The sequence below is a fragment of the Mytilus californianus genome, unplaced genomic scaffold (assembly GCF_021869535.1).
Source record: "Mytilus californianus isolate M0D057914Y unplaced genomic scaffold, xbMytCali1.0.p SCAF_6, whole genome shotgun sequence".
Taxonomy (NCBI): Eukaryota; Metazoa; Mollusca; class Bivalvia; order Mytilida; family Mytilidae; genus Mytilus; species Mytilus californianus.
In genome coordinates this window covers 106056919-106084341 of record NW_026262712.1, presented here as the reverse complement: position 1 = coordinate 106084341, position 27423 = coordinate 106056919, and the positions used below count along the sequence as shown (strand labels likewise).

General features: G+C 32.5%; 2 protein-coding genes across 2 annotated transcripts in view; one reads left to right on the top strand and one right to left on the bottom strand.

Annotated features, from left to right (window-relative positions):
- Nucleotides 1-27423, top strand: part of LOC127706307 (trifunctional purine biosynthetic protein adenosine-3-like) — a 43215-nt gene that overhangs the window by 1066 nt on the left and 14726 nt on the right. Inside the window, exons 2-13 of the mRNA XM_052210823.1 lie at nt 1052-1203; nt 3917-4039; nt 4350-4497; nt 5210-5321; nt 6989-7057; nt 7683-7808; nt 15549-15636; nt 17035-17120; nt 20108-20276; nt 23876-24092; nt 24452-24671; nt 25573-25771. Of these exons, the coding sequence (XP_052066783.1) occupies nt 1059-1203; nt 3917-4039; nt 4350-4497; nt 5210-5321; nt 6989-7057; nt 7683-7808; nt 15549-15636; nt 17035-17120; nt 20108-20276; nt 23876-24092; nt 24452-24671; nt 25573-25771 (1702 nt within the window). The 5' untranslated portion in view covers nt 1052-1058. The remainder of the gene's footprint in view (nt 1-1051; nt 1204-3916; nt 4040-4349; nt 4498-5209; nt 5322-6988; nt 7058-7682; nt 7809-15548; nt 15637-17034; nt 17121-20107; nt 20277-23875; nt 24093-24451; nt 24672-25572; nt 25772-27423) is intronic.
- LOC127706309 (complement C1q-like protein 3) lies at nt 20841-22305 on the bottom strand. Its single transcript, XM_052210825.1, has 2 exons — nt 22159-22305; nt 20841-21289 (listed from the first exon to the last, which is right to left on the bottom strand). Exons 1-2 carry the CDS (start codon nt 22256-22258, stop codon nt 20892-20894), a joined length of 498 nt encoding a protein of 165 aa, XP_052066785.1. The 5' UTR covers nt 22259-22305; the 3' UTR covers nt 20841-20891.

Sequence of the window (27423 nt, the reverse complement as noted above, 5' to 3'; positions counted from 1 at the left end):
ACACTGCTCATTTACAAGCCCCCAAGGGGCAATTTTTGAAGGCCTTGCACAAATAAGATCTTTGGACAATCAGTTTCTTTGTTGAATTAATGAGATGAAACATTAGACTCTAATCAAAAATTATGAGCTAACCTGAGAAAAATTGATAAAGGCATGTTTTTACATCTCAAAACTTCAGAATTTTTGTGGGATTGTAAAAAAATTTACTTATACAAGTAAATTTTTGAGAAAAATTAAGGGGAGATTATTCAAACATTATAATTAACTTATATAAGTTTATTTTATTTACTTCTTCATGTAAATAAAGCTTACTTGTATAAGTAGTATCCCTGACTGTATATAGTATAAGGGAACGACCATTTAACTTCAAGGGGGAGGGGGGTATGGTTTTTTCCTAAAAAAGTATTCTGATCCCCAATTTCATGAAAAAAAATATTGTGGTCAAACAGATGACAAAAAAAATATTCTGAATCCAGGTTTTTCCCATACCTTAGGAAGCAACCATTTAACTTCAAGAGGTGGGGGTTATGGTTTTTTGTCAGAGTCAGAATTTGTTTTTCATGAACATTTTTATATAGTTTTCAAAGCTATCAATCAAATTATTTCATTCAAAGAGGGGCGTAAAGGGGGGTATCTGCACGTAAGAACCAAAATAAAATTGCCATTTCACGATGAACGAACAATTAAAAATTTCTTCCACGTTGATCTTTTTACTGATTTCACGAAACACACTACATTATAATTATTTACTGTGAAAAAAATGTATGGTGGACATAATTTCAGGGAGGACAATATTTAATCCTACGCCTGTGTCCATAAATTATTAAATACTTACACTTGTAATAAATGTACATACAATGAACACTGACAAAGGCAAACTTGACACTTATTTTATCATTTAAAGATTGTTTTCAAAAAGAAAAATATTTAGATAATATGATGCATTTTCCCCAAATGACCATAGGTTAACTGGGGCAGTTCATTCATAAAATCGAAATGGAATGTCTTGAATAATCAATTGCCTTAATGTGTGATATATATTGTTTGGTAGATTATAAATGACAGAAACAGTTCTGGTAATCGGTAGTGGAGGAAGGGAACATGTGTTGTCATGGAAACTATCAAAGTCACCAAAAGTCGGTCAGATTTATGTTGCCCCAGGAAATGCAGGGACTTGTCAATCCAAGAAAATAGAAAATGTTGGTAAGGTTAACAGATATTTTATCATTTAGTGATTTAGATAGTGAAACTGTTAAAATGAAGATTAAACATTTGTTTTAACATATTACTAGTATAAGATATCGGTTTACTTTCAGTTTAATAACATTCATTAGATTCATTCCTGCCATGCCTGCAGCGCCTGCATTTGGAGTGTATATCTCCCAGTTGATACAATATTCCAGGGCTTGTATTTCCTATCATGATTTCCTTATAGTCTGATAGACAGTTGCTGCTAACAAGGAAGCTATTAAACCAAGAGTTCTAAGTGGTGAAGTTGAAATCATCCCTTCGTAAATTTTACAGATGCCATCACGAGTTGGTTGACTGTTATGGAATATCTTTTTCACAGATGACGACTGATATGTTCCAATTGTTGTAACCACAATCGGAATCCTGTCCTCTTTTCCCTGAATGTGGAGCAGGATCTGCTTACCCTTGGGAGCACCTGAGATCACCCAAGGTTTTTGATGGGGTTTGTGTTGCTCAGACTTTAGTTTCCTATGCTGTGTTTTGTATACTGTTGTTTGTCTTATGGTTTTTTTATACGCCCGTCAAATTTTTGACGGGACGTATTATGGTATACAAATGTCCGGTGTCTGTCCGTCTGTCTGTCCGTCTGTCCGTCTGTCTGTCCGTCTGTCCGTCTGTCTGTCCGGCGTAAACATGTCGCACCGTAACTTGAGAATGACTTATCCAAATTTCATGAAACTTAACATAGTTGTTTCTTATGATGGTCAAGCGATCTGTATACTTTTTGGTGAAAATAAGATTAAAACTTTTTGAGTTACGGGACTTAGTAACTAAAACAGTTGTGTGTTTTTTTTCACATGTCGCGTCGTATCTCAAAAACAATTTATGATTATTGCTTAAAACTTTACACACTTCTTAGTTATATTAATCTTAAGATCTGTATACTTTTTGGTGATGATTCAAAATTTTATTATTGAGATATTGAGTATTTTGTTAAAAAAGGGGGAGGGGTTTTTCACATGTCGCGCCGTATCTCAAAAACAGTTTATGATTATTGCTTAAAACTTTACACACTTCTTAGTGATATTAACCTTAAGATCTGTATACTTTTTGGTGATGATTCAAAATTTTATTTTTGAGTTATTGAGTATTTTGTAAAAAAGGGGGAGGGGTTTTTCACATGTCGCGCCATATCTCAAAAACGATTTATGATTATTGCTTAAAATTTTACACACTTCTTAGTTATATTAATCTAAAGATCCGTATACTTTTTGGTTTTGATTCAAAATTTTATTTTTGAGATATTGATTTTTTTTTTTAAAAAGGGGGGGTTTTCACATGTCGCGCCGTATCTCAAAAAAGATTTATGATTATTGCTTAAAATTTAACACACTTCTTAGTTATATTAATCTAAAGATCTGTATACTTTTTGGTTTTGATTCAAAATTTTATTTTAGAGATATTGAGTTTTTCGTAAAAAAAAAAGGGGGTTTTCGCATGTCACGCCGTATGTCAGAAACTATTTATGCTTATTGCATAAAAATTCACACACAAGACAACGGGCGTATCATGCGCTCATGGCGCAGCTGTTTATTTTTTTTTTTGCCATGGCGTTGACAGTTTATTTTCGACTTATGAGTTTGAATGTCCCTTTGGTATCTTTCACCTCTCTTTTAGATAACATTAAGACATCCAAACAATTTTGCATCTGATGGTCATAGCTTAAACTGTCCTAAATAGGGACCGATTTAGGTGCGGTTGTGGCAGATGGTTCAACCTCTTAAATAGCTAAAGCATGGGTTGCGAGAATTAAGAAAGACTTGAGAGAAGAAAAAAATTCAAACAACATGTAAATCCTGAAATGTCAGGGGTTGGGGTCTGGTTTAGAACATTGTGTACAATGCAGACAGTGTTCTCCTTTGATGTCTCAAAAGCTGGACTCTTGCTGCCAGAACAATATTGATGAACATTAAAAGAACCCTAAATATTTTTTTTATTTTTTTTCGTTTAAAAAAAAAAGAGGCACTCTAAAGCATGTAGTTGTTGTTATATGGCCTTTAAAAGTAAGTTAATGCTGAAATTGTAAACTGAACTATGGTTAACATGATATATTGAGATGATCAAGCATTTATAAATGGCATTCAGGAAACATGCAGAAAACTGAGGAAGGAAGTACAAAATGACCCAAGTTTACATGTAAATGTAATATATTGGTACCGTAGTTAGACAGAATTTGTATTCTTGTTATACAATAGAACTTTCTGTTAAAATGAAGCCATCCTCAACAGGACAAACTTCTTCAATCAGCACTTTGCTACTTCTTATTAAGTAAATTTATTCCTTTCATCAATGGCTTCCTATTTAAGCCGATTCTAGATTAAGATATCATTAACTACCTTATAACATATATAGCAAGAATGTGTCCATAGTACACGGATGCCCCACTCGCAGTATCATTTACTATGTTCAGTGGACCGTGAAATTAGGGTCAAAACTCTTAATTTGGCATTAAAATTAAAATTAGAAAGATCATATGATAGGGAGCATGTGTACTAAGTTTCAAGTAGATTGGACTTCAACTTCATCAAAAACTACCTTGAACAAAAACTTTTAAACTTGAAGCGGGACGGACGGACCCAAAAACATAATGCCCCTCTACTATCGTAGGTGGGGCATAAAAATGCGTGTAAAAATATTGTAACCTGTTTTGCTTGTATATTTACAGATTTAAGTGTGAAAGATTTTAATGCTGTTGTGAAATTTTGTGATGATAAGAAAGTTTCCTTGGTTGTTATTGGACCAGAAGATCCGTTGGCTGCTGGGATAGCTGATACCCTGCAACAACATGGTAACAGAGATTGTCTATTTTGTTATATCTAGTCTAAAAAATATAGTGCGAAAAACAGGGGTTCAAATTTACTTGAGAAAGTCCAAGATCTACTATTCTTGTTGGAATTACAGTAAAAATTACTTGAAAATGCATTTAAAAATGGATTAAAAATACCTTTTTTGAAAATTGAATAATTTGTATGAAATACTATAAAGTGTAGTTTTGAAAAGGAATGACTTGCCCACATGCTATTGAACTAGGAATAATTGGTTATAATTCAAGTGCTATTAACGTTTGTTTTATTGACATTGTAAGATTTATTTTCTAGGTATATGTTGTTTTGGCCCTAGTGCTGCAGCTGCACAAATTGAAGCCAGTAAAAGTTTCTCTAAACAGTTTATGGAAAGACATAACATACCAACAGCTAGATTTCAAACATTTACATGTCCAGATGCTGCTATCAAACATATTAAGAGGTAATTGTAAAATGTGTTATTAAAAAATTAAGATAGATGAAAATAAAACTTTTAATTGTGTGCATCCAAAGCCTTTTTTCTCGATTTACCTTAATCACGAATGTTCAAGCCTAAACATTTGATAGCCTGTGATGTATAAATGTGTCGAAACTTTAGTAGCGATATGACCAAAAGGACCTAAAAAGAATAGCCAAATTTATCTACTGTCAGAGTTATAACCTAAGACAAAATATGAAAAATAGGTCTGAAAATAAAAACTTTTGTGAAATTTACAAACTGAGTGCGGAAAGTGGTGGGTTCAATCCCCCGTCTGGTCTAACCAAAGCCATCAAATTTGTATGTGCTACTCCTCTACTAAGCATGTATCATTTAGAAGTAAGAGCAAAGACTGATGGACTCGGAGTTAGAATAATGTGTTCAAGTAGGGTTTCTTCCTGTAGACTGTTCCCTTTGAAAAAGCACGTTAAAAATTTTGCTCAGTGTGTTCGTCCAAAACAAAGCAAGATGATATTCATATCAAATTAACATGTTCTTGTCCTGAATATTAAACTTAAATTTGCCACTGGGTGTTAAACAGCTATCCATCAACAGCATCTTTTTTTAAAATTTTGTTTAGCTTATATCTCTTAGGAGTATATTATAGTTTCCAATAGTAATAGCTTATTTGTAGAAATTAGTAGCAGAAATAAATCTTTTTTTTTCCACTATTTAGTGCTACTTATAAAGCATTAGTTATAAAGGCCAGTGGATTATCAGCAGGGAAAGGTGTAGTGGTAGCACAGAACAAAGACCAAGCATGTCAAGCTGTTACTGATATTTTGGTGGTATGTTAAGTTTTGTACTAATCAATGAAGACCAAGCATGTCAGTTCAGAAATGTTTTCGATGTTCTTATTAATGTGAAAAAATGCAACAATATCATGTATGCAATAATAAAAACTTACATTCATAGTTTCAGTAGTGGTTTTCCTTCACAAAAACTTAGCAGTTTCATTAATTAAATCTTGCATTTTTACCAGTAATCAGTAATTCACAATAATAAATGTACACATTAATTTGTGAATTCAGTGTTGCTGTGTTTTGGTAGTAGGTTAAATTTTATAGTAATCAACAAAGGCAAAGCATGTCAAGCCGTTCTGATACAGTGGTTGTAGTATTCAATTTAAAAGTACTAATCAAGTACAAATCATATTTTTATCCTGTTTGGTAATTTCCCTTTCAGTGTAGGTCTGTGAATACATACTTTATCTTCATATGATTATAACCCTGCTCTGAAGGAGGTGGTGTGTACTGTTTTACTTCTGTCTGGTCGTCCAGCCCATGAAATTCTGTCACATTTTTTTAAGGAACTACAAGAGCCTCATAAAATTTGTTATCAGTCTTGTGTATATTAGTTTCAGATTCATCAATCCACAACTTCCTGTGTACTGAAAACTTATATGTTCTAACACAATTGCCATGTATAAAATTTAATCGCTTTCTTGGGTACTGCAAAATTCAGCATTCTGAAAATAGTAACCATGTTTCATGTGAGCATGCTTCACTCTGTGATGCGTCTTCAGATTCCTCCTTTATCAACTTCCTGTTTACTGATTACTTACAAACTCTAACACATAATGGCCATGCAAGAAATTTTTGTCACAATTTTTTAGGGAATTTCAATTAAGAACATCCTGTAATTTCTTATCAGGCTTCATTTGAATGAGCATCACCGTTTGATGCTTTTTTTAAGATTGATCACTGGTCACTTCCTATATACTGATTTCATAAAGTTGGGGTATCATTAGTGTTTTACTTGTTTTATCACATGTTAGGGCATTTTATGTAACTTACAGACTCATAACATTTGTATACTTCTAACAATCTGGTATTTCTTCATATCACTGTGTTCACCACAATATTTCCACTTTCCTGCCTTCTTAACTATTTGCAATCTCCCTCTGCTTCCTCATTAATTTTCTAGTTTTTTAGTGTTTATACAGTAATACCTCTAGTTATCTCCAATTCGTCAACTCTTCAGTTTTCTCTTGATTCCATATTGAGCATATGCGTTGCTCTTTCCTCATACAGTTTGATTTGATTTCATCAATTTAAGAACATTTAGGCTATCAAGATAAGATGGAAGATAATTATATGTTCTAAATGTCCGAATATGATGAATACACTTGATCAGCATGATAAGTGTTACAAACACTGGACTTTCAACGATTTCTTTCCATGCGATATATTTGCAAGTCTTAGTCAAAGAATCGTCACAAGATGGTCATTGAGATGATAGAGAAAAGTGGTCTTAGTTTGGTTCTGTCAGACATACAAGGAATTAAGCTTTGCCAGACCTGCAAACATTTTGCTGGAAAACAGAATTACGTATAAGCCCAACCAAACCAGATATTTTATATGTGGCCTTGTTTTATACTTCGAAAATATAGAAAACATGGTTTTACCAAAGATGACAATAACCAAAATATTCTCATACTATCAGTATTTTGTAGAACAAGAAATATGGATCTGCTGGTGAGGAGATAGTTGTGGAAGAATTTCTAGAAGGAGAAGAAGTTTCGGTATGTACTCGTATTTATTGGTTAAAATGAGCTTACATTTGTTAGCCTTGGGTTGGAAAGATTTTCATTGAATATAATTTAGTTTTTGGTTACAGATTGTTGACAGAATTATATTTCTTAGATGAGCAGTAAGTGCATGTATGGAAATTATTTTATACTTTTAAATAATATTTAGATAAAAAAGGAATCTGAATAAAATATTTATATTTACCAGAAGTAATTTTGCAGGACCCGTTAACAAAATGAACTCTTCTCAGGTATAAAACACACAAACAATAAAGAATATAATATCAACAGAGAAAAAATAGCTGTTCAGAATTTATATTTCAAACAATGAACACTATAAAACCCACTCCAATTTCATTGATGTGAGACAATCTACCTTGTAATCATATGGGAATATTTTTCTTTCAATACATATTCCCATCGTTGGCATTTGTTGTTGTTCAGAAATTTGTGCTACTAGTCAGATTATGTTCAACTATTTTTTAGTTTGCCTTTTCAGGTGTTAAAGGCAAAAATTACCTGGTTTGTAGAGGGTTAATATGAAAGCTTTTGGTTTATTTCTCAACCTCATTGTTTTGAATATGCAAAACATAAATTCAGTCTTTATTTCTTTTAACAGGTTTTAGCATTTTGTGATGGAGATAATGTTGCTCTGATGCCACCAGCACAGGACCATAAGCAGCTGAATGTAGGGGACCAAGGACCTAACACTGGAGGAATGGGGGCTATATGTCCGTATCCTCAGGTAAGACAAAGGACCAAACAAAACTGTAGCCTCGAGTTGTTAGCAAGTACATGTACAGTGTCTATGCTGTTTTAAAAATCACAAATAATAAATAAAAATTTTCACATCAAATAGCTTCAGTTGTTGACATGCTACTTTTCAGAAAAATGGTTATGGCAATGTTTTTAAAGAGATTAAGAAAATTGGATGTGTCATTGATACTTTTTTTTAATGGTTTTAATTTCCCTTTTAAACTTTATAATTGTGAAAACCATTACATTGTGTATTGGTCAATTTCTCAGTTTATTCTCTTCACACACCTTTAATCAGTTGTCATTCTTTGTGGATGTTCAACCTTTGCACGGGTGTTATACAAAATAGAATGATAATATTATCTGAAAATATGCAGGTTTTTGCGTGAATTTTATCATTCTTACAAATATCAAATGTAGAGCTTAAAGAGGCTACTCCAGATTCTTTTACCCTTCTAAATTTCTTCTTGTAATAACATGAATTTAAAAAAAGAGTATGAGATAGTTATTGTATTTGTAGAAAAGTACTGCTTGTACCTGTATTGTCTTGGTAGGATTTGTAGAAAAGTACTGCTTGTACCTGTATTGTCTTGGTAGGATTAGTAGAAAAGTACTGCTTGTACCTGTATTGTCTTGGTAGGATTTGTAGAAAAGTACTGCTTGTACCTGTATTGTCTTGGTAGGATTTGTAGAAAAGTACTGCTTGTACCTGTATTGTCTTGGTAGGATTGTAGAAAAATACTGCTTGTACCTGTATTGTCTCCTCAGGATTGTTTGTCAACATGTATAGTGGACTACACTAACCAGTCATTTTGATTTGACAATTTTAATGGAAATTATTGAACTTTGACCATTATTCTTACCCAATGACTTCTTTGAAGATGATTGCATAACTGGTAGGATTGTTTGTCATTATGTGTACTTGACCATACTTTACTGTCATTTTGGTTTGTCAATTCTTGTTTGAGTTATTGTACTTTGATTAAAGGAAATTCTATTGTAACACAATACACCTTGTGAATGCAACTCGTCTGAGGCTGTTCTTTTAAAGCTTTTATAGTCAGTAGGATTGTATGTCATCATGTGTAGTTGACAATACTTTACTGCCATTTTGATTTGACCTTTTCTCCTGGAGTTATTGGACTTTGACAAGTTCCAGCTTATTGCAGCATAATCACACCAAATTACTGTATTTCATAATACTCTGCAGTGGAGGATGTTTTGCTAAGGCATAAGAATCTTCTTATCCCCCAAGTGTAGCACCAAATGGAATATTGTAATGGTCTCTATCTATTGGAAATACATCAATGGTCAGATACTGTTTGACTAAAAGCTTTCACACTAACTCCTTCAGATTTTTATTCTGTTTGTGGGTTAAATGCCCCAGTTTACACATCAATAATCTCTAGAAAAATGTGTTTCATTCTATAATGAACTGTTCAACCAATGCTTTAAAAATTATGATATGTTGTTTCTGTTGACAAAATGGAGGTTGACTTTCTTAATGACAATTTTCACTTTAGCTGTCATTGTACCTCATTGGAAAATAGCACTTTACTTAATTTCCATCCAATATCTTATGAATTAATCACCCAATGCTTTTCACAATTTCATATACATGTAGTGTTACTGATGAGAAAATTGATGCCAAGCTCAATATTGACGATTTTCACTTTTGCCATTCAGGAGTTTCATCCCCTTTTTTGATTAGAAAATGGCCCCCTATGTAGTTTCCATGCTTTAAATGGAGAACTGTTTGACTAAAGCTAATAAAATTTCAGTTTGTTGTTACTGGTGACAAAATTGAGGTGAAGATTGATGTTGACAATTTTCACAGGATTTATTGCCCTCCATTGCTTTAAAAATGACACTAATAAATGTAATAAAAACCCTGTTTGCTGTCAATTTGACAGCCTCTTGTTTCACTATTGTAACACAATCACACTACATGAAATAAATACACATGAGGCTGTTTGCCTGAAAGCCTTCATACTAAGTAGGATGTCTTGTGTAGTTGACAATACTTTACTGTCATTTTGATTTGAAATTTTCAGCTGGAGTTATTGGACTTTGAGTATCCTCAGCTTATTGCAGCCTTATCACCCCTTATTTCACAGTTCTTATTTGCAAGGAACATTTCGGTGTAGCAATTTTGTTCTATTTGAATAAGCGCTATATGTCCATATCCTCTGTTGAAACAATTAGGAGCTTTATGTCAATATTCTTGGTAAAACAAAGGAACATCCAATACAGAAGCCTAAAATTGTTAACTGTGTAACTTGTAGATTGTCTATATTATTTTTTTAAAAGCACAAACTAATGAATAAATCATATTCACATAAGAAAAACTTCATTGGTAGATGTGCTACTTTACAGAAAAATTGTTATGGAAATTTTGTACCGACCGTGCAAGACCCTCAGCCTCAGGGGTAGTCAAGGTAGTTAAAAACTTACCTCATCGTCTGAAAAGATCAAGTAAATTAGATCTATAAGGGATATTTCTTTCTAATGGTATTAATTTTATTTTTAACTTCATAATCTTTAATATAATCAGATTGTACATTGGACAACTTCTCTGTCCATATCTTTCCCCCCTACACCTTAAATCAGTTGTCATTCTTTGTGGATGCTCAACCTTTGCACGGGTGTTATACCAAATAGAATGATAATATTATCTAAAAATATGCAATATTCTGCATGAAATTTATCATTCCAACAGATGTGAAATTTGAGAAACTTTAAAGAGGCTACACCAGATTTTTTTTTATCTTTCTCAACTTTTACTTGGTATCACCTGAATTTATAAAAAAAAGTATGAGATAGTCATTGTATTTGTAGTACATCTTGTACCTGTATTGTCTTGGTAAGATTTTTGTATGAGATAGTCATTGTATTTGTAGTACATTGTGTCCCTGTATTGTCTTGGTAGGATTTTTGTATGAGATAGTCATTGTATTTGCAGTACATCTTGTCCCTGTATTGTCTTGGTAGGATTTTTGTATGAGATAGTCATTGTATTTGTAGTACATCTTGTACCTGTATTGTCTTGGTAAGATTTTTGTATGAGATAGTCATTGTATTTGTAGTACATTGTGTCCCTTTATTGTCTTGGTAGGATTTTTGTATGAGATAGTCATTGTATTTGCAGTACATCTTGTACCTGTATTGTCTTGGTAGGATTTTTGTATGAGATAGTCATTGTATTTGCAGTACATCTTGTACCTGTATTGTCTTGGTAGGATTTTTGTATGAGATAGTCATTGTATTTGTAGTACATCTTGTACCTGTATTGTCTTGGTAAGGTTTTTTGATGATTTTTTGTCATTATGTAAAGTTAACCATACTATAACATCATTTTGATTTGACAATAACAGGTGAATTATTGAAATTGGATCATTATTTTTACCTTTGTAACACAATGAAATCTTTGAATGCATTTTCCCAGAGACCACTTGACAAAAGATTTCAGAATTGGTAGGAGTGTGTGTCATCATGTGTTGTTGACCATGTTATACTGCCATTTTTGTCTTGCCTGTCGCGGAAGGCAAGACTTAGGTATTGCTTTTACGGCGACAACGTTGGCATCAACAATTGTTAAGTTTTCTCTTAATTTGTTTGATAAGAACTACTTGTGATAGATCATTGATATTTTGTATGAAGTTGCATTACTATCAGTACATATCAGATTGACGACTATGTTGAGGCCCTTCCCCCTAAGTCATGGTCCAGTGACTTTCAATTAATTAGCCATTTTCAATGTTAAGTTTTCTGCTTATGTTAGTTTGATGGGAACTATTTACAATAGACAACAATATTTTCTATTAAGTTACATTCTTGTCTGTACATCTAAGTTTGTTGACCATTTCCAGGCCCTGCCTACTAGTTCATGGTCCAGCGACTTTTAATGAAAGGTGAAACAAATCTCTGTGACAACAGTTTATTATTTGTCAATTCTTGTGTGAGTAATTGGACTTTGATTAAAAATAAAATGATTGTAATGCCTTGTTAATACAACTCGTCTGAGGCTGTTAGTCTTGAAGCTTTCATACTCAGAATGGTCATGATGGTTATGTCCATGTTTTGTTAAAAGATATGTCAGGGATATTCATTTTGGGGTAAAGATTGCAATCTTCCAAGGTTTATCACTACCTTTCATAGTTCAAACAACATAGTGCAGTGAGGTGATCTTTGTTTAGATCCTATCCAATCAATGTCAAGCAATTTATTAAAGATATGTTATACTCAGATTCAAGTTACAATATGATGTGTATTTGAATTACCATACTTTTCTTTATTAAGCATGTTAAAATTTACATAAGTAATGCGTGGTGTACAATGATGTATGAATCTGTGATAAAGATAGGTTCAACTACAAATGTACAATCATGAATTGAGAAAGATAACTCCAACTAAAATTTATAATTTATCTAGCTAAACACAATTCAATGCTTTGTTTTAAATTCACTAAATTGCAAAATGAAAGCAATCTTTACCCGTCAGTGCTCACAAGCACTTTGATTAAAGAATGAAAACAACACGTTATAAGTTTAATGCGTCTGAAGCGCTTTAAAGGTATTGTTGTTATTTTCAAACTTCATTAACTTAAATACAGTTGCATTGTACATTGGACAATTTCTCCTTACATTCTCTCCATATCTTTCCCCCATACACCTTCAATCAGTTGTCATTTTTTGCAGATGTTCAACCTTTGCACAGGTGTTATACAAAATAAAATGATAATATTACAGAAAATATGCAATATTCTGCATGAAATTTATCATTCTAACAAATTTGAAATGGAGAACTTAAAGAGACTACTATAGATTCTTTTACATTTCTCAACGTCTTCTTGGTACTATCTGAATTGATAAAAAAAATGTATGAGATAATCATTGCGTATTTATAAAAGAACCTCTTATTGTCAGAAGATAATTTAACCCCTGTGGCTTATTACAAATAAATAGAACATTAACTCATATTCTGTTACATGTACATAGCAATCTACACCAAATATGAAATCAATTTTTCTGTTGATTTGTCATTTTAGGATCTTAAGTATTCTGTATATTTTTTAAAGTGTACATCAAAACGTTGTGATTAGTTAAAAACATCCAAAACCATTGATATCCAATTAATGACATAACATGATTTTCAGTATTGTGAACAAACAATAATATTTCCCACAGTCCTGTAGATTTTGAAAAGGTGCAGTCAGTTGTTGGTTTGTCTGTTTAATCATCCTAATTTCATATTTGTATTGTTTCTTCAACCAGTGATTAGATTTCAATGGAACATTCAGAGAATCATAGAGACTTAAACTTGTATACTGCAATAGCATACAGTCTTTAGTACTTAGTATATATAAGTCCTAAAGAGGTAAATTCATTTCAGTAAACCTTTCATAAAATCTCCAGTGCCAAATGTCATTGCAGTTAAGGAAATGTGTAATTGTTCCCTGCAGCTCCCTCCACAGGGGAATAATAGTCTTCTGTATGTCCATCAAAATCACAACAATACTTAAGAGTCTGTTTGTCAGAAAGCTTTCATACTTGGTAGGATCATTTGTCATTAATATGCTCTTGTTCATATTTATCCAAATTGTATACAGAAACCTCTCATACATGGTATAATTTTTTATCATCATGCATAGTGACCATACTTTACAGCCAATTTGATGTGACAGGGTACATTCTGTCCATATATTTCCCCCTACACCTTTAATCAGTTGTCATTCTTTGTGGATGTTCAACCTTTGCACAGGTGTTATACAAAATAAAATGATAATATTATCTAGAAGTATGCAATATTCTGCATGAAATTTATCATTCTAACAAATTTGTGACTAATCATAATTTATTGATTTTATTCTTAGAATTACTTAGGTGATTTTCTTTAGCAAATCATTTGCACACTACAGTTCACATTTACATCCATCCCTTCTCCCCCTAAACCCCTAATCCCCTAATCAGAATTTGTTGAAATTATCTCAGAATCTTTACAATACAATTGCAATTGTGCACCTGCTATCTTGTTTTTAATCTCAAGTTATTTTTTGGAAAAGGGGGAAGGGGGGGGGGGGGGGGGGGGGGGGGGGGGGGTGATTTCAATTATCAAAGCATAGACTTTGCAAGGGGCACAATATAATTTTGTGAGCTTTGCTAGCAGTTCTTGCAGTTTTGTTTTTTCTGTCAGAATCATTTTCAAGGTTTTCTACAGAAAATCATGTGCACACTTCAGTACACATTTATATCCCCTTCCCCTCATCAGAAGTTTATTAAATTTTCTCAGAATCTTCATAATATAATGCCATTGCGCACCTCTAAATATTTTTATCTCAATTATTTTAAGGTTTCCTATACAAAACCATGGACTTTGCAAGGTATGTGTGGAATGATATAGCCCTTCAAGTTTTTTTTAAAACTTCCTAATCTAAATACAATTACATTGTTTGTTTGGTATTTTCTCTGTATATTTTCTCCATATCTTTTCTCCTTACACCTTTAATCAGTTGTCATTCTTTGTGGATGTTCAACCTTTGCACGGGTGTTATACCAAATAGAATGATGATATTATCTAAAAATATGCAATATTATGCATGAAATTTATCACTCAAACAGATGAAATGGAGAACTTAAAGAGGCTACGACAAAATCTTTTACTTCTTGGTACGACCTAACTTTATCAAAAAAGGTAGGAGATAGTCATTGTATCTGTAGACAAGTACCTCTTGTATTGTCTTTAGATTATGTAACTCTTGTTGTGGAAAGCCAGAGTTTGCGAAAATCGTCGGTCCTGGAGGCCAAAATGAGGCTCAAGCCGGTATTTTGATCGCTAGCGGCTGTCCCGATGACCGATGCAAAAACAGCCGTTGGAGTGCCTATGTCGGCACTTTTTTTACATCAGTCATCAGATGTACCCGCAGCTAATTTAAAGTACGTTTTTTACATCGGTCATCAGATGTACCTGCGGCTAATTTCTGGTACTGGTTTCTGAATTTTATTATAAACAAACTAAAGCGACAAGCTACATGTGGCCTATCAAATTTGTTCACAGAGCTGTCCCTGGCAATTGTTATTAATTTTATTTCAGGATAAAATTGACAGATTTTGTAGGACTGACATATAATCTTGCTTTGTCAGTCCCATGACTGACAGGTCAAAAAAAGTGTTCGCGAACTCTGGAAAGCTAATGAAAAGAAAATTAAATCATATTCTGTTCCACATGCTACATAGGGATCTATAGCAATTATGCAATCAGATTTTCTTTTGATATAGCAATCTAAAATTTATAGCATTCTTGTTATTGTTATTAAAAAAGTGTACCCCAAAATGTAGTGATTGGCAATTATGTAATCAGATTTTCCGTTGATATGGTATTTTAGAATCTTAAGGTTTTTTTTTAAATTGTACATCAAAAGGTTGTGATAGGTTAAAAACGTCCAAAGCCATGGATATCAAATTGATGACCCAACATTATTTACAGTTTTGTGAACACACATTTAAATTTCTCACAGCCCTGTATATTCTGATAAGGTGCAGTAAGATTTTGGTTTATCTGTATTAACATCTCCATTTCATGTTTGTATGGTCACTTTGACCAGTGATTGGTAATCAAGAATGATGGCCAGCTATGAATTATCTTTTTTATGTTAATAACATGGAGAAAAGTTGATGGAAATTTGATATGATGTGTAAAAAATGGTGTATGTTATGTGCTTTTATTATTTCAGATTTCACAACAAGAGTTACAAGTTATAGAAAGAGATGTAATACAGAAAACAGTGTTTGGATTAAAGTCAGAAGGCAGGACATATAAAGGTAAATTAGTGTGTGTGTAGAGAGATACAAGAAAAATAGGTCAGATGTACATGTAACAAATTCTAGTTACTGATTCAATACCACAAATTCATAGAATTCTTATAGGTTCTGCTGATCTTAAAGTTGAGCTTTTTAAGTTATGGTCATTTATTTTAGACAGGCAACAGACTATAATTAGGTCAATATGTGTTATTCATTTAATTTAGGAAGAAATAGGTACATTTTCATCAATACTTCTGTCCATGGTGTGAAATGGGGAACTGATAATATGTAATAGAAAAATATCACTGGTGGTCCCAAAGATGTCTACTGAGTACTCGTAATGAAAAAAAACCCCATTATTTTCATACTATAAAATTATTTTTTAAACTCTTAAATTAGAACATCTTCATTCTATGATCCTCTACATTCTAAAATATAACTTAAACAATGATTAAGTTTAGTCAATTCTGTAAAAAAAGCAACCTGTCCATTAACATGACTGGGTGATTTTTTTGTCTCGCCTACGATGAAAGTCACGGAAAGAGAGACATAGGGATTGCTTTTCCGGTGATGGCGTCAACAATTGTTAAGTTTTCTGCTTAAGTTAGTTTGAAAGGAACTACTTGTGATAGATCATTGATATTTAATATAAAGTTGCATTATTATCTGACAGTAAATATCAGTTTGACGACTATTTTGAGGCCCTGCCCCCTAAGTCATGGTCCAGTGACTTTGAATTAATTAGCAATTTTTAATGTTAAGTTTTCTGCTTAAGTTAGTTTGATAGGATCTTCTTGTGATAGATCAATGATATTTTGTATGAAGTTGCATTACTATCAGTTCATATCAATTTGACTACTATTTTGAGGCCCTGCCCCCTAGGTCATGCTCCAGTGACTTTGAATTAGTTAGCAATTTTCATTGTTAATTTTCTGCTTAAGTCAGTTTGATAGGATCTACTTGTGATAGATTAATGATATTTTGTATGAAGTTGCATTACTATCAGTAATTATCAGTTTGACTACTATTTTGAGGCCCTGCCCCCTAGGTCATGCTCCAGTGACTTTGAATTGATTAGCAATTTTCAATGTTAAGTTTTCTGCTGAAGTCAGTTTGATAAGAACTACTTGTGATAGATCAGTGATATTTTGTATAAAGTTACAGTGCTATCAGTGCATATCATTTCGACGATTATTTTCAGGCCCTAGATAATGTTCCAGCGAGTTAATAAACAAATCATATTGCTGTCCATTAGATTGTCTTTTTCTGAATTTTATGCCGACAGGTGAGACATATCTCTGTGCCAACAGTTTATCTAATTTTATTACAAATCATAATTGTGTCACTCACTTTGAAATACATTAGGGATAATGAAATGTATGGTTGATATAAAACAAACTTTGTATATATTTATAGGGGCACTGTATGCAGGATTGATGTTAACACAAGATGGACCAAAAGTTTTAGAATTTAATTGTAGATTTGGAGATCCTGAAACACAGGTACAAAAATGAAAAAAAAATACTCTTGTTTTTCTGCTTCTGTTTCTGGTAATGGTCAAATGCAAATATGATTGTTGTGAATGTATAAGAATTTCTCAGAATATGACAAATTGCTTGCTAAGGTAAAAGTATATTTTTCTTAGACATGGTGTAAAAGTTTACTGACAGAGAAAAGAAAGGATATTGCTGTTGTGCACTTAATCCTTTTTTGGAAGGTCCACAAAAGGATTAAGGTTTATGAAGTTGAGCTCACTGCCAATCCTCTTGTGAAATGCAATTTTGTGCAGCATAACTTAGTTCTTTATCCCCATCCTTTAATTTTTGAAGGAAAACTTCCGGCAATATAGCTTTTAGATTCATCCAATGGAAGACATTACTTCCCAATAATTTGGTTAAGATTCAAAATGTTCAAAGTTTGCTTTAAAACATATTTGACACTTAACTTTAAAAAAAAAAGTGATTTTAATCTTATTTGAGACAACTATCTACCAGAGTGCATATGAGGTGGATGTATGCCACTATAGGTCACTGTACTACATTAAACTATGAGCAAAACCCATACGGTATAGTCAGCTATAAGAAGACCAGACATGACAAAATGTGACACAATTCAAATAGGAAAACCAACGGCCTGATTTATGACAAAACAATTAACAAAAACAAATATGATAGACAGCAACCAACAACAACCAATGAATTACAGGATCTTGACTAGGGACAGAATGAAGAATGTTGCAGAATTAAACATGTTAGTAGGCACTCAACCCTCCCTATCTTTGGACAGTGTTGAAAGAGCACAATATAAGAACAAGCTTTAAAAATCAGCATATTCTTCAAATAAAAAGATAGTTGTAATGAGAAGTTACTGTAATATTGCCTGGACTTTTACAGTTACACATGCATTTTTTAGCTCGACTGGCCCAAAGGGCCAAGTGAGCTTTTCTCATCACTTGTCGTCCGTTAACTTTTACAAAAATCTTCTCCTCTGAAACTACTAGACCAAATTTGGGGTATCTACTTTAAAAAATGTGTCCGATGACCCCATCTGCCAACAAAGATGGCTGACATGGCTAAAAATAGAACATATTTATTTTGAAAACATAATTATTTTGAAAACCATTATAAATAGAGAGAATCTGACAGGGCAAAAATGTTCAGAATGTTGAGCTCTACCAATCGTTCTTTGACGTCAACAAACTCAGGTGATTTCTTATAGGAGTTATTGCCTTAAATGACAAATTTTACCATTTTGTTTAATATTTACCTTTTATCTTGAAAACTATAATAGATCGAGAGAAACTTTAAGTTGGCAAAGGGATCATGAAGACAAGATCTACAAATAAGTCTGCATGGTCGAAATCGTCAGTTGACTCTTAATTAGAGTTATTGCCCTTTGATGATGATTTTTACCAATTTTTTGCGTTTTTTCCTTATATTTTAAAAATGATTATAGATAGATAGATACTTAAACAAGCAAAAATTATTAGCAAGACAAGATCTACATTAAAACAAATGGAGGAAATTTTCTGATGACTCCTTATTGGAGTTATTGCCCTTTAACAAAAATGATCAGAAAGGCAAGATCCACAAACAAGTCAAATTTTGCCAATATAGGTAGTAGACTGTCACTCTTCTTAGGAGTGATTGCCCTTAAATGAGGATTTTTTTACCCTCTTTTGTGTTTTGGGCAAAAACTAAAGAAGATAGAGAGGAACTAAACAGACAAAATGATCAGCTATATAAGATCAACAAAAAAGATTTTTTTTTCATGAATTCTAGTCTTATTTACAATGTTGGAGAGAGTCCATTGTTGATTATGCATATAGACCTAGGTGAGCGACACAGGTTCTTTAGAGCCTCTTGTTATGTTATTTGAGTTGCTGTAATACAAATGTTGTCTTTTAATTTATGCCCTCTTTGCATTTATATCTAAATATTTGATGTGTAGTTTCATAACAATGAGTTACTCATTGATATTGGGTTGCATTCAAGTTAACCTTTTTTATAGAAATAATGTTGCCATTAGATTTTAAAATTTTTATTAGAATTGTACAAACTTGTATTAAGCAGCTCCTGCAGATATGATATTCCAATAATATTTGCTGTGTTTATTTTTATATACTGATGAGTTTCAGAGGTTTGTGTTTCTTTCCAGTTGTTCTACTTTTGACAAAATATGACCTTTGGATTATAATAATGTACTGTCTACACAATATGTATTGCTGTGACTTACAATAATCAGATGATTTTTAATACTGTATTCTGATAAAAAGAATAACAACAAAGTCTGCATGTTTGTAGTGGCTGATTTTGATTTGTAGTGTGGATTTATAATTATTCGTGGGATACCAAACGTAAAGCATTTCATAGGTAAAGGTAAACCACAAATTTAAATTTTCAACAAATTATCTCTGGCTCAGAATAGAAAACAAGATAAATAATAATTTATTTTTGGCCGAAAATTATTGTACAAGTTCGTTTAACAAATAATTAATAAACATACATGAAAAATAGAGTATACAAAATTGCGGGCCCTACAAAATTAACCCCCACAAGTTAAATATGTAAAACAAAAACAAAAAATAACTAACTAGTACAATAATTAAAAGTTAGGGATGGGTGGGAGGGTAACTTATCGAAAATATATTTAATAATGAATACGAAATATCTTAAAAGTACTCACTGAACAGGTACTATTGATAGTAACTGTTGAATGAAACGAACTTTGCATATAATTATGCGTTTTCAGAATTAAAAACTGTATAAGTATGAATATTCTATAGGATTGGAACATTAGTGCAGACTTTAGTAAATCAAAAATATCAAATATTCAGGAAAATACAATTTTTTCTCAATCCACGAAAGTTGGTTCTCACAAAAAATAATTAAATCCACAGTATCTGTGATAGAAAGTTGTGAAAGGTTTATTTTTATTATGTCAACATTTCTACTCTATTTCTATGTACTGTTTCTGTATTGAATTTCAGACCATACTTCCTTTGTTGGAATCTGATTTGTATGATGTGTGCAAGTCTTGTGTTGATGGGACATTAAAACAACACCCACCTGTATTTTCACAAGATAAACATGTGGCTGGAGTTGTTCTTGTTAGTGGTGGATATCCTGGATCTTATCCTAAAGGGTTAGCAATCACAGGTATGTTAAATTAAGGTCAGTCTGATTAAAATACTGATCATGTATTCATGCTTACAAGGATCTGACAACACTCTGTTCTAGTAATTATAACAGTATAAAAGTAAGGAGATGTGGTATGATTGCCAATGAGACAACTATCCACCAAAGTTCAAATGAAGTGGATGTAAGCAATTATAGGCAACTGTACGGCCTTCAACAATGAGAAAAACCCATACCATATGGTCGGCTATAAAAGGCCTTGACATGAAAATATGAAACAATTTAATTGAGAAAACTAACGGCCTAATTTATAACAAAACAATTTACCTAAAACAAATATGACAGACATGAACCAACGACAACCACTAAATTACAGGCTCCTGACTTGGGACAGGCACATCAGCCTTTTAGAAGGTGTGTATTATTATGACAAAACAAGAGTGTTCCAAAAGGTCTTCTTAACAGAATGTAAAACAGGACATTGTCAGATCCTTCTAAGCAAAGGGTGGACATAGGATCTCTACTTCAATCAGATTGCATCAGGACAAATAGATTTACACAAGGGCTGCATAATGAAGACCAACATTGACAGGATTTAAGTTTTATTGAAGCTTTTTGATTAGGTCATTTGATACTTTATTGTAGAAGACGGCCAGAAAAATATGAATGTTGCCTGCCTTGGACAGTTTCTCTCCTCTGTGGGAATCGATGTTTGACATATACTTCGTCTCCTGTCTTCAACTCCATCAGTAAAGATATAGTGTTAGAATTGTATTGTCTGCCTGGTGTAAATCCATAAGCAAAAAGAGCATTGTTTTTGTGTATCTGGAAGGTGACTCTGGAGGGTCCTACCCCATACAGAAGACAAGATATCTCATACAATCCTTGTTTTGGAGCGGTAAAACGTCCAGTGGTAGGGTTGTAGTGATTCCCTATGTTTGTTCTCACATCCTTAAATTTCAAAATGTCATTTCCGGTGAATAGAACACTAGCCTTTACAAATGCAAAGAAAGCTGGTCTGTCTTTCAACATATATGAAATATATATGTTATTTTGTTATTCAATGTATTTGTTTCCATAATTATGCAAAATGAGTAAAACTGGCTACTTTTAAAACTCTTGGATGTTATAGCTGAATTAAGTTTACATTACAAATTTGATTGCAGAACTCCTAGTTGTGTCTAATAGAAAACTAATTATAGAATAACTACATGTTTTCATGGAAAACTATTCAAAGAATGACCGAACAACACAATAATTCAAGAATGTTTGTAGGGCATGAGTTAATAGTCAGTGTTTTTTAAGTCATGAGTGGAATATTTAACTATATTTTAATTCTTAGATTAGTTTTTCTATTTATTACATTTCTTTTAAATATCGATAAAGTAGAAATGTAAGGGACTATATCTGTTTCTATGCATTCTCAATTCTTTTTGATGCTACTTGTATGTTATGACATGGTATAGGGTCGACATATTAGTTTATATTTAAACTTGTTAGGATATTTATAGGATCAATTAAACTAGTAATCATTCAAATTTGGCACTTAAGTACATTTTGTTCTCATCTGCATTTAAAGAAACTAGAATGGTTTTATTATAGTTTTTTTTTTATCATGGATATACATGAAATATTTGACATTAGACATTAAGCAAATAATAATAGTGATTGCTTATGGAGACTAATAAAGCTGATAGCTTCCTTTAATTCAGTGAAGTATACCGAATGACTTAAAACATGGGGTTATAATAGGTGAAGTTTTTGCATCTAGGTGTTTTTTCCTGTGAAAAGATAAAGGTTTAATTTTGATTCAGTCATCAAATGATTTCTCTATTTTATTACCAGAATTCAAGATGACCCGATAGTTACAATATGAGATTATGTATAAAAAATAATGAAATACCTTCAATTTTCTCCTGAATGACATCATCAATACTGCAAGCATTGCCTTTGGCTTGGTGACTCGCACTGACCACAAAAAGAATTAATATCAATTCGAACATTTTAGAAAATTTTATCAACTTATTGCAACATATGTTGTTAAAATAATGTTTTGTCCTAAGTATTTATAGTATAGCCTTGCAGAAAATAGATGCAGTTCATCTACCTGCTTTTTCCGTTTTATGTTATTGCACTTTTAAAACAGGAAAAAATATTTCCTTTAACAACCGTTTAAAGTAGTACATGTACAGATGCAATAAGTGTTCGTCACCTATGATGTTTTTTGCTGTATGTTTCATATATTATCACATATTTAAAAAAAAAAAAATTAAGGCATTAATGGTAATATTTAAACAAATCAAGTGTTTAAAGACACTGAACTGTCTGAAAGTAATTTTGTTTATTTGGTCATAAATGATATGTATAGCAACAAATTTTGATTTAAACTACTTATTGCTTAACACTATATATAAATAAAAGTATATGTATTGGTACATGTCAAGGAGACGGTTATCCCAAAACACAACTTTTTTTTTCAAAATAGATTTCTAGAGGTCAACATATGACCTAGAATGAACATAGACCTACCATGTATGACAAGCTCTATATCAATTAAGAATTCACATTATTTTGGACTTGTGTGAAGACACATTGGTTTCCGGACAATAACTTTAGTTTAAGCGAATGGATCTCTATGAAATTTTTAAAGAAGGTTCAATACCACAAAAGGAAGGTTGGGATTGATTTTGGGGATGATGGTCCCAACCGTTTAGGAATTAGGGGCCCAAAAGGGGCCCCAAACAAGCCTTTTTCTAGTTTCAGGATAATAACTTGTGTATAAGTATTTGGATTGCTCTGAAATTGTACCACAATGTTTAATACCACAAGCAGAAGGCTGTGATTCATTTTAGGGGTTATGGGGCTAACAGCTTAGGAATTAAGGGCCAAAAAGGGGCCAAAAACAAGCATTTTTCTAGTTTCCAGACAATAACTTGTGTGTAAGTCTATGGATCTCTCTGACATTGTACCACAAGGTTCCATATAACAAAGGGAAGGCTGTGATTGAGTTTGGGGTTAATTGCCCCAAACATGTAGGAATTAGGGGCCAAAAAAGGGCCAAAAACAAGCATTTTTCTAGTTTCCAGACAATAACTTGTGTTTAAATGTATGGATCTCTCTGAAATTGTACTACAATGTTCCAAACTACAAAGGAAAGGCTGGGATTGAGTTTTTGGGTTATTGCTCCAAGGGGGGTTTCAAAAAGATGGGGGTTATTTTTTTTTTCCAATTATTTTAAGGGATTCATATTTTTTTCAAAATTTTTCAAATTTTGAATTTTTGAAAAGTTTTAAGAAGAAATCTTCAATTGCACAGTATTTTGCAATAGATTTGTAAGATCTTTGACCACATTTATTTTGTGTCAGAAACCTACCGGTATATTATGTCAAAAATTTGATCACAATCCAAATTCAGACAGTATCAAGCTTGAATATTGTGTCCAAATTTACCCAAACTGTTCAGGTTTCGACCTCTGGGGTCGTTTCAGGTTACGCTCAGCGAAGCATTTTATTTCTCTTTAAAGAAGACTTTCATTATGAATAAAAGTAGATTTAATAGAGGGAAAAAATTGTGAATCTGTTTGAGACTTCCAATATATGTATACATTTTTAAACTATTAGGTATAGATGTTGTTGAGAAAACTGGTTTACAGATATTCCATGCTGGTACCAGTTTGAAAGATGGCACTACAGTAACAAGTGGTGGACGAGTGTTGGCAGTGATTGCTGTTGACAGATCCTTGAAAACGGCTTGTGAGAGGGCCACAGATGGGGCCAAGTTTATACAGTTTCAGAACAGTTTTTACAGAAGTGATATTGGATTTAGGTTACTTACTAGGTACATATAAGTAGTCTCACCACATAAATTTAAGAAATGTTTTACATACCCTTATGGCAATGCTCAGTTGTTATTGATAACACTTATGTTTTTTATTGAAATAGCTGATGAATAATTTTTAAACCAGCGTGTTTTGAATATTCTCTTAAACCCTCCTTTTTCATTGCTTCTATTTACACTGTGGTATAGCATTGGGCTTTAAATATTAAATGTGAATAAAAACAAATTGTGAATATCTTTGGCTTATTTGTGTCGACTGGTTTCAAGGTATCTTTGATTTGTTATTTAAAATATGTTTAAATTCATCAGCTTATATAGATTGAGTCAGAAATGTAATCTGTGTAGAATTTTTTTTTCAGAAATCGTTTACAAGTCCAGATGACATACAGTGATGCAGGAGTAAGCATAGAAACTGGTAATAGTTTAGTTCAGGCCATTAAACCTCTGGCTAAGTCAACCACACGGCCAGGATGTGATGCCCTGTTGGGAGGATTTGGTGCTTTGTTTGATCTGAAGGCTGCAGGATTTGTGGACCCAGTTTTGGTGTCAGGAACTGATGGGGTTGGCACAAAATTGAAAGTATGTGTTACATTTAACATGCCTTGGTCATTCTGTTTAGTACTTGGATTAAGCTTAATATATTGTAATAGGTTTGTTATTTAAATCAAATATTTGATTCCAAATGTATTTATGAAATAAATTATATTTCTAGCTTTACTAAATGATTAGTTTGATTTATTGTACTCCACTGCTGTTATACAACAATGGGTGATGTCAATGCAGTGCATCAAAACCGTGAGAAAGGGTAGAAATAGATATAGTTTCTTGTATTTACTACTTAATTTACATCAAACATCAATGTGATAAAAAAAAAATAATCCAAGAATTCTAATATAAAAAAATAGTATGTAAGGGAACGTCACTGATCATTATACTCATTCTCTACAAGCATTCATAAATAGATGTTTAGTTGGATCAGTCATTGAATGTTGAATATTTTTGAACATAAATGAGCTGTTTCGGATAGAAGTTGACCTTATGCAAATAAATATCAATACTATTTCAGGTTGAAAATGTCTCTACGGAATCTATAAGTGCTGTTGCAGAAGGTTGATTTTTATCCGACGCAGCTCATACATTAGTATACCCCTAGCAAAAGAAGTTTGAGGGGGTGAAACACTCATCTGTCTGTCCCATTCAGAACTTAAACACCTTGAAGGTTATTAATGATGCCACAATAGAGTTTGTTTTCATTTGCTGCCAACCATACTGTATTGAAGAGTTTGTTGTGAATAAATAAAAGGGATATGGATGCCATGAGACATATTCATGATTGCCTTCTCTTTATGTACAATTTCGATCTGCTAACATGGCCACTGTTATAATAAATAGAACATAGCATATAAATTAATCACAAGAATGCCACATTCTGTTGTTAAAAAAATGAATTATGAATTATGATTTATCACTTTGATTACAGATAGCACAGGAAGTTGGTCGCCACGACACTATAGGGATTGACCTTGTTGCTATGTGTGTAAATGACATACTGGCCCATGGTGCTGAACCATTGTTCTTCCTTGATTACTTCTCCACTGGTCAACTTAGTGTTTCCATGGCAACAGATGTCATTGCAGGCATCACTAAAGGATGTAAAGAAGCTGGATGTGCCCTTGCAGGTATGAAGTATTCTTACCTCTTCTTTATAAGATGACCTGGACTGATGGGCCATGTGAGCTATTTCCATCACTTTGCTTCTACTGTTGTCAGTCTGTCTATTGTCACAAACTTTTAAACAAATTATTTTGCTCTGAAATATATAATACATAATGTTACCAAACTTGACCAGAATGTTCCTTAGGGAACAATATATCCGGGGATTTCACCAATCATCAAACATGACTGCTGTTGCTAAAAATAGAACATAAGTTTTTTTTTTTTTCAAAAACTAAAGCAGTATGAGCAAAACTAATCTAAGATATCTAGCATAAAGTTAGTGTTTTTTGCTCATTCAAATTTACCAACATGACCACTGTGGCTAAAAATTTATAATAAGGGTGATATGCTTTAATTGTCTAATATCTTGAAAACCTTAATAGATATAGAAAATCTAACAAAGTAAAAATGCTCAGAATGTTAAGATATACCTACTTCAAGTTTCCACCAAATTATCGCACAACTTGACATTTGATTTAAGTTGATGTTGTTTTGTTAATTTTGAGTACATTCCAATAAAAGTTACTGTCATGAAAATGTATGACTGGATAGAAAGTAGCATTACACCTCATCAATGAAGTTTGTTTCAAATATTTTTATACAACAGTGTCTCCTTATATTCCTCCTTTCAAAGATAAAATTCAAAATTGGGAAATCATTTAAATTTAAAATATTTCTATATAAGACAGAATGCTGCCAAATTTTATACATTTAAAATTGTGCTTCAAAAAGTAAATAGCAATATAATATCTACAACACTTACCAGTTCTCTGCATTTTGCCACTGACATGTAACATGTACATATATATTAACAGAAGGCAGTAGGAGGGGGTGTCATCCTGAATTCCCGAAAAAAAAAGCATTCCTTCCCAGATCCTGGAAAATGAATCATTTATTCCTGAGTGCCGTTAAGGGTTTGTCCTGAATTCCCACAAAATAAAAGGCATTATCCTGATGTCCCCTCTTTAGAATGTATCAATATTAGGACAAGTTTATGTACCGGTAAATTATAACAAAGGTTAAAACTATTTGAGTAGAGATATTTTTTAAGCATTTTGATGAAGATTTGTAACTACAAGACTGTTTATTTTTAATGAAATATAAAATATAACTTTGAAATTAATGCTTTATTATATGCTTACTATATGTAGTAAATACAAGTAAATTGTATGTGCACTACAATCAGTGACTGTTGTTCTGTATCAGCCATCCATGCATATGAGGATATAGATATCAGCCAAGCTTTCAAAAGATTAATCAAACCTCTAATCTGTATTATGTCATGTAACATGAAAACATTTATTATATGATATGGGTTTTTATACGCCTGTTTACGGGAAGTATTATGGTATACCATTGAGCTCCCTTTCGTTTTTTTATAAATTTCAGATTTACCGTTTCCGAGTTTTGGGGTTTTATTCATTAAAAGGGGGGATTTTCCAGTTTTCCGACAATAACTCAAGAATGCTTTCACCAACTTGCAAGAAATTTTGGTGAATTGTTTATATCTATTGACATGAGCTCCCTTTTGGATTTTTTAAATTTTAGATTTAACGAGCTACAGGGTTTTATTCATAAAAAAAGGGGGATTTTCCAGTTTTCGGACAATAACTAA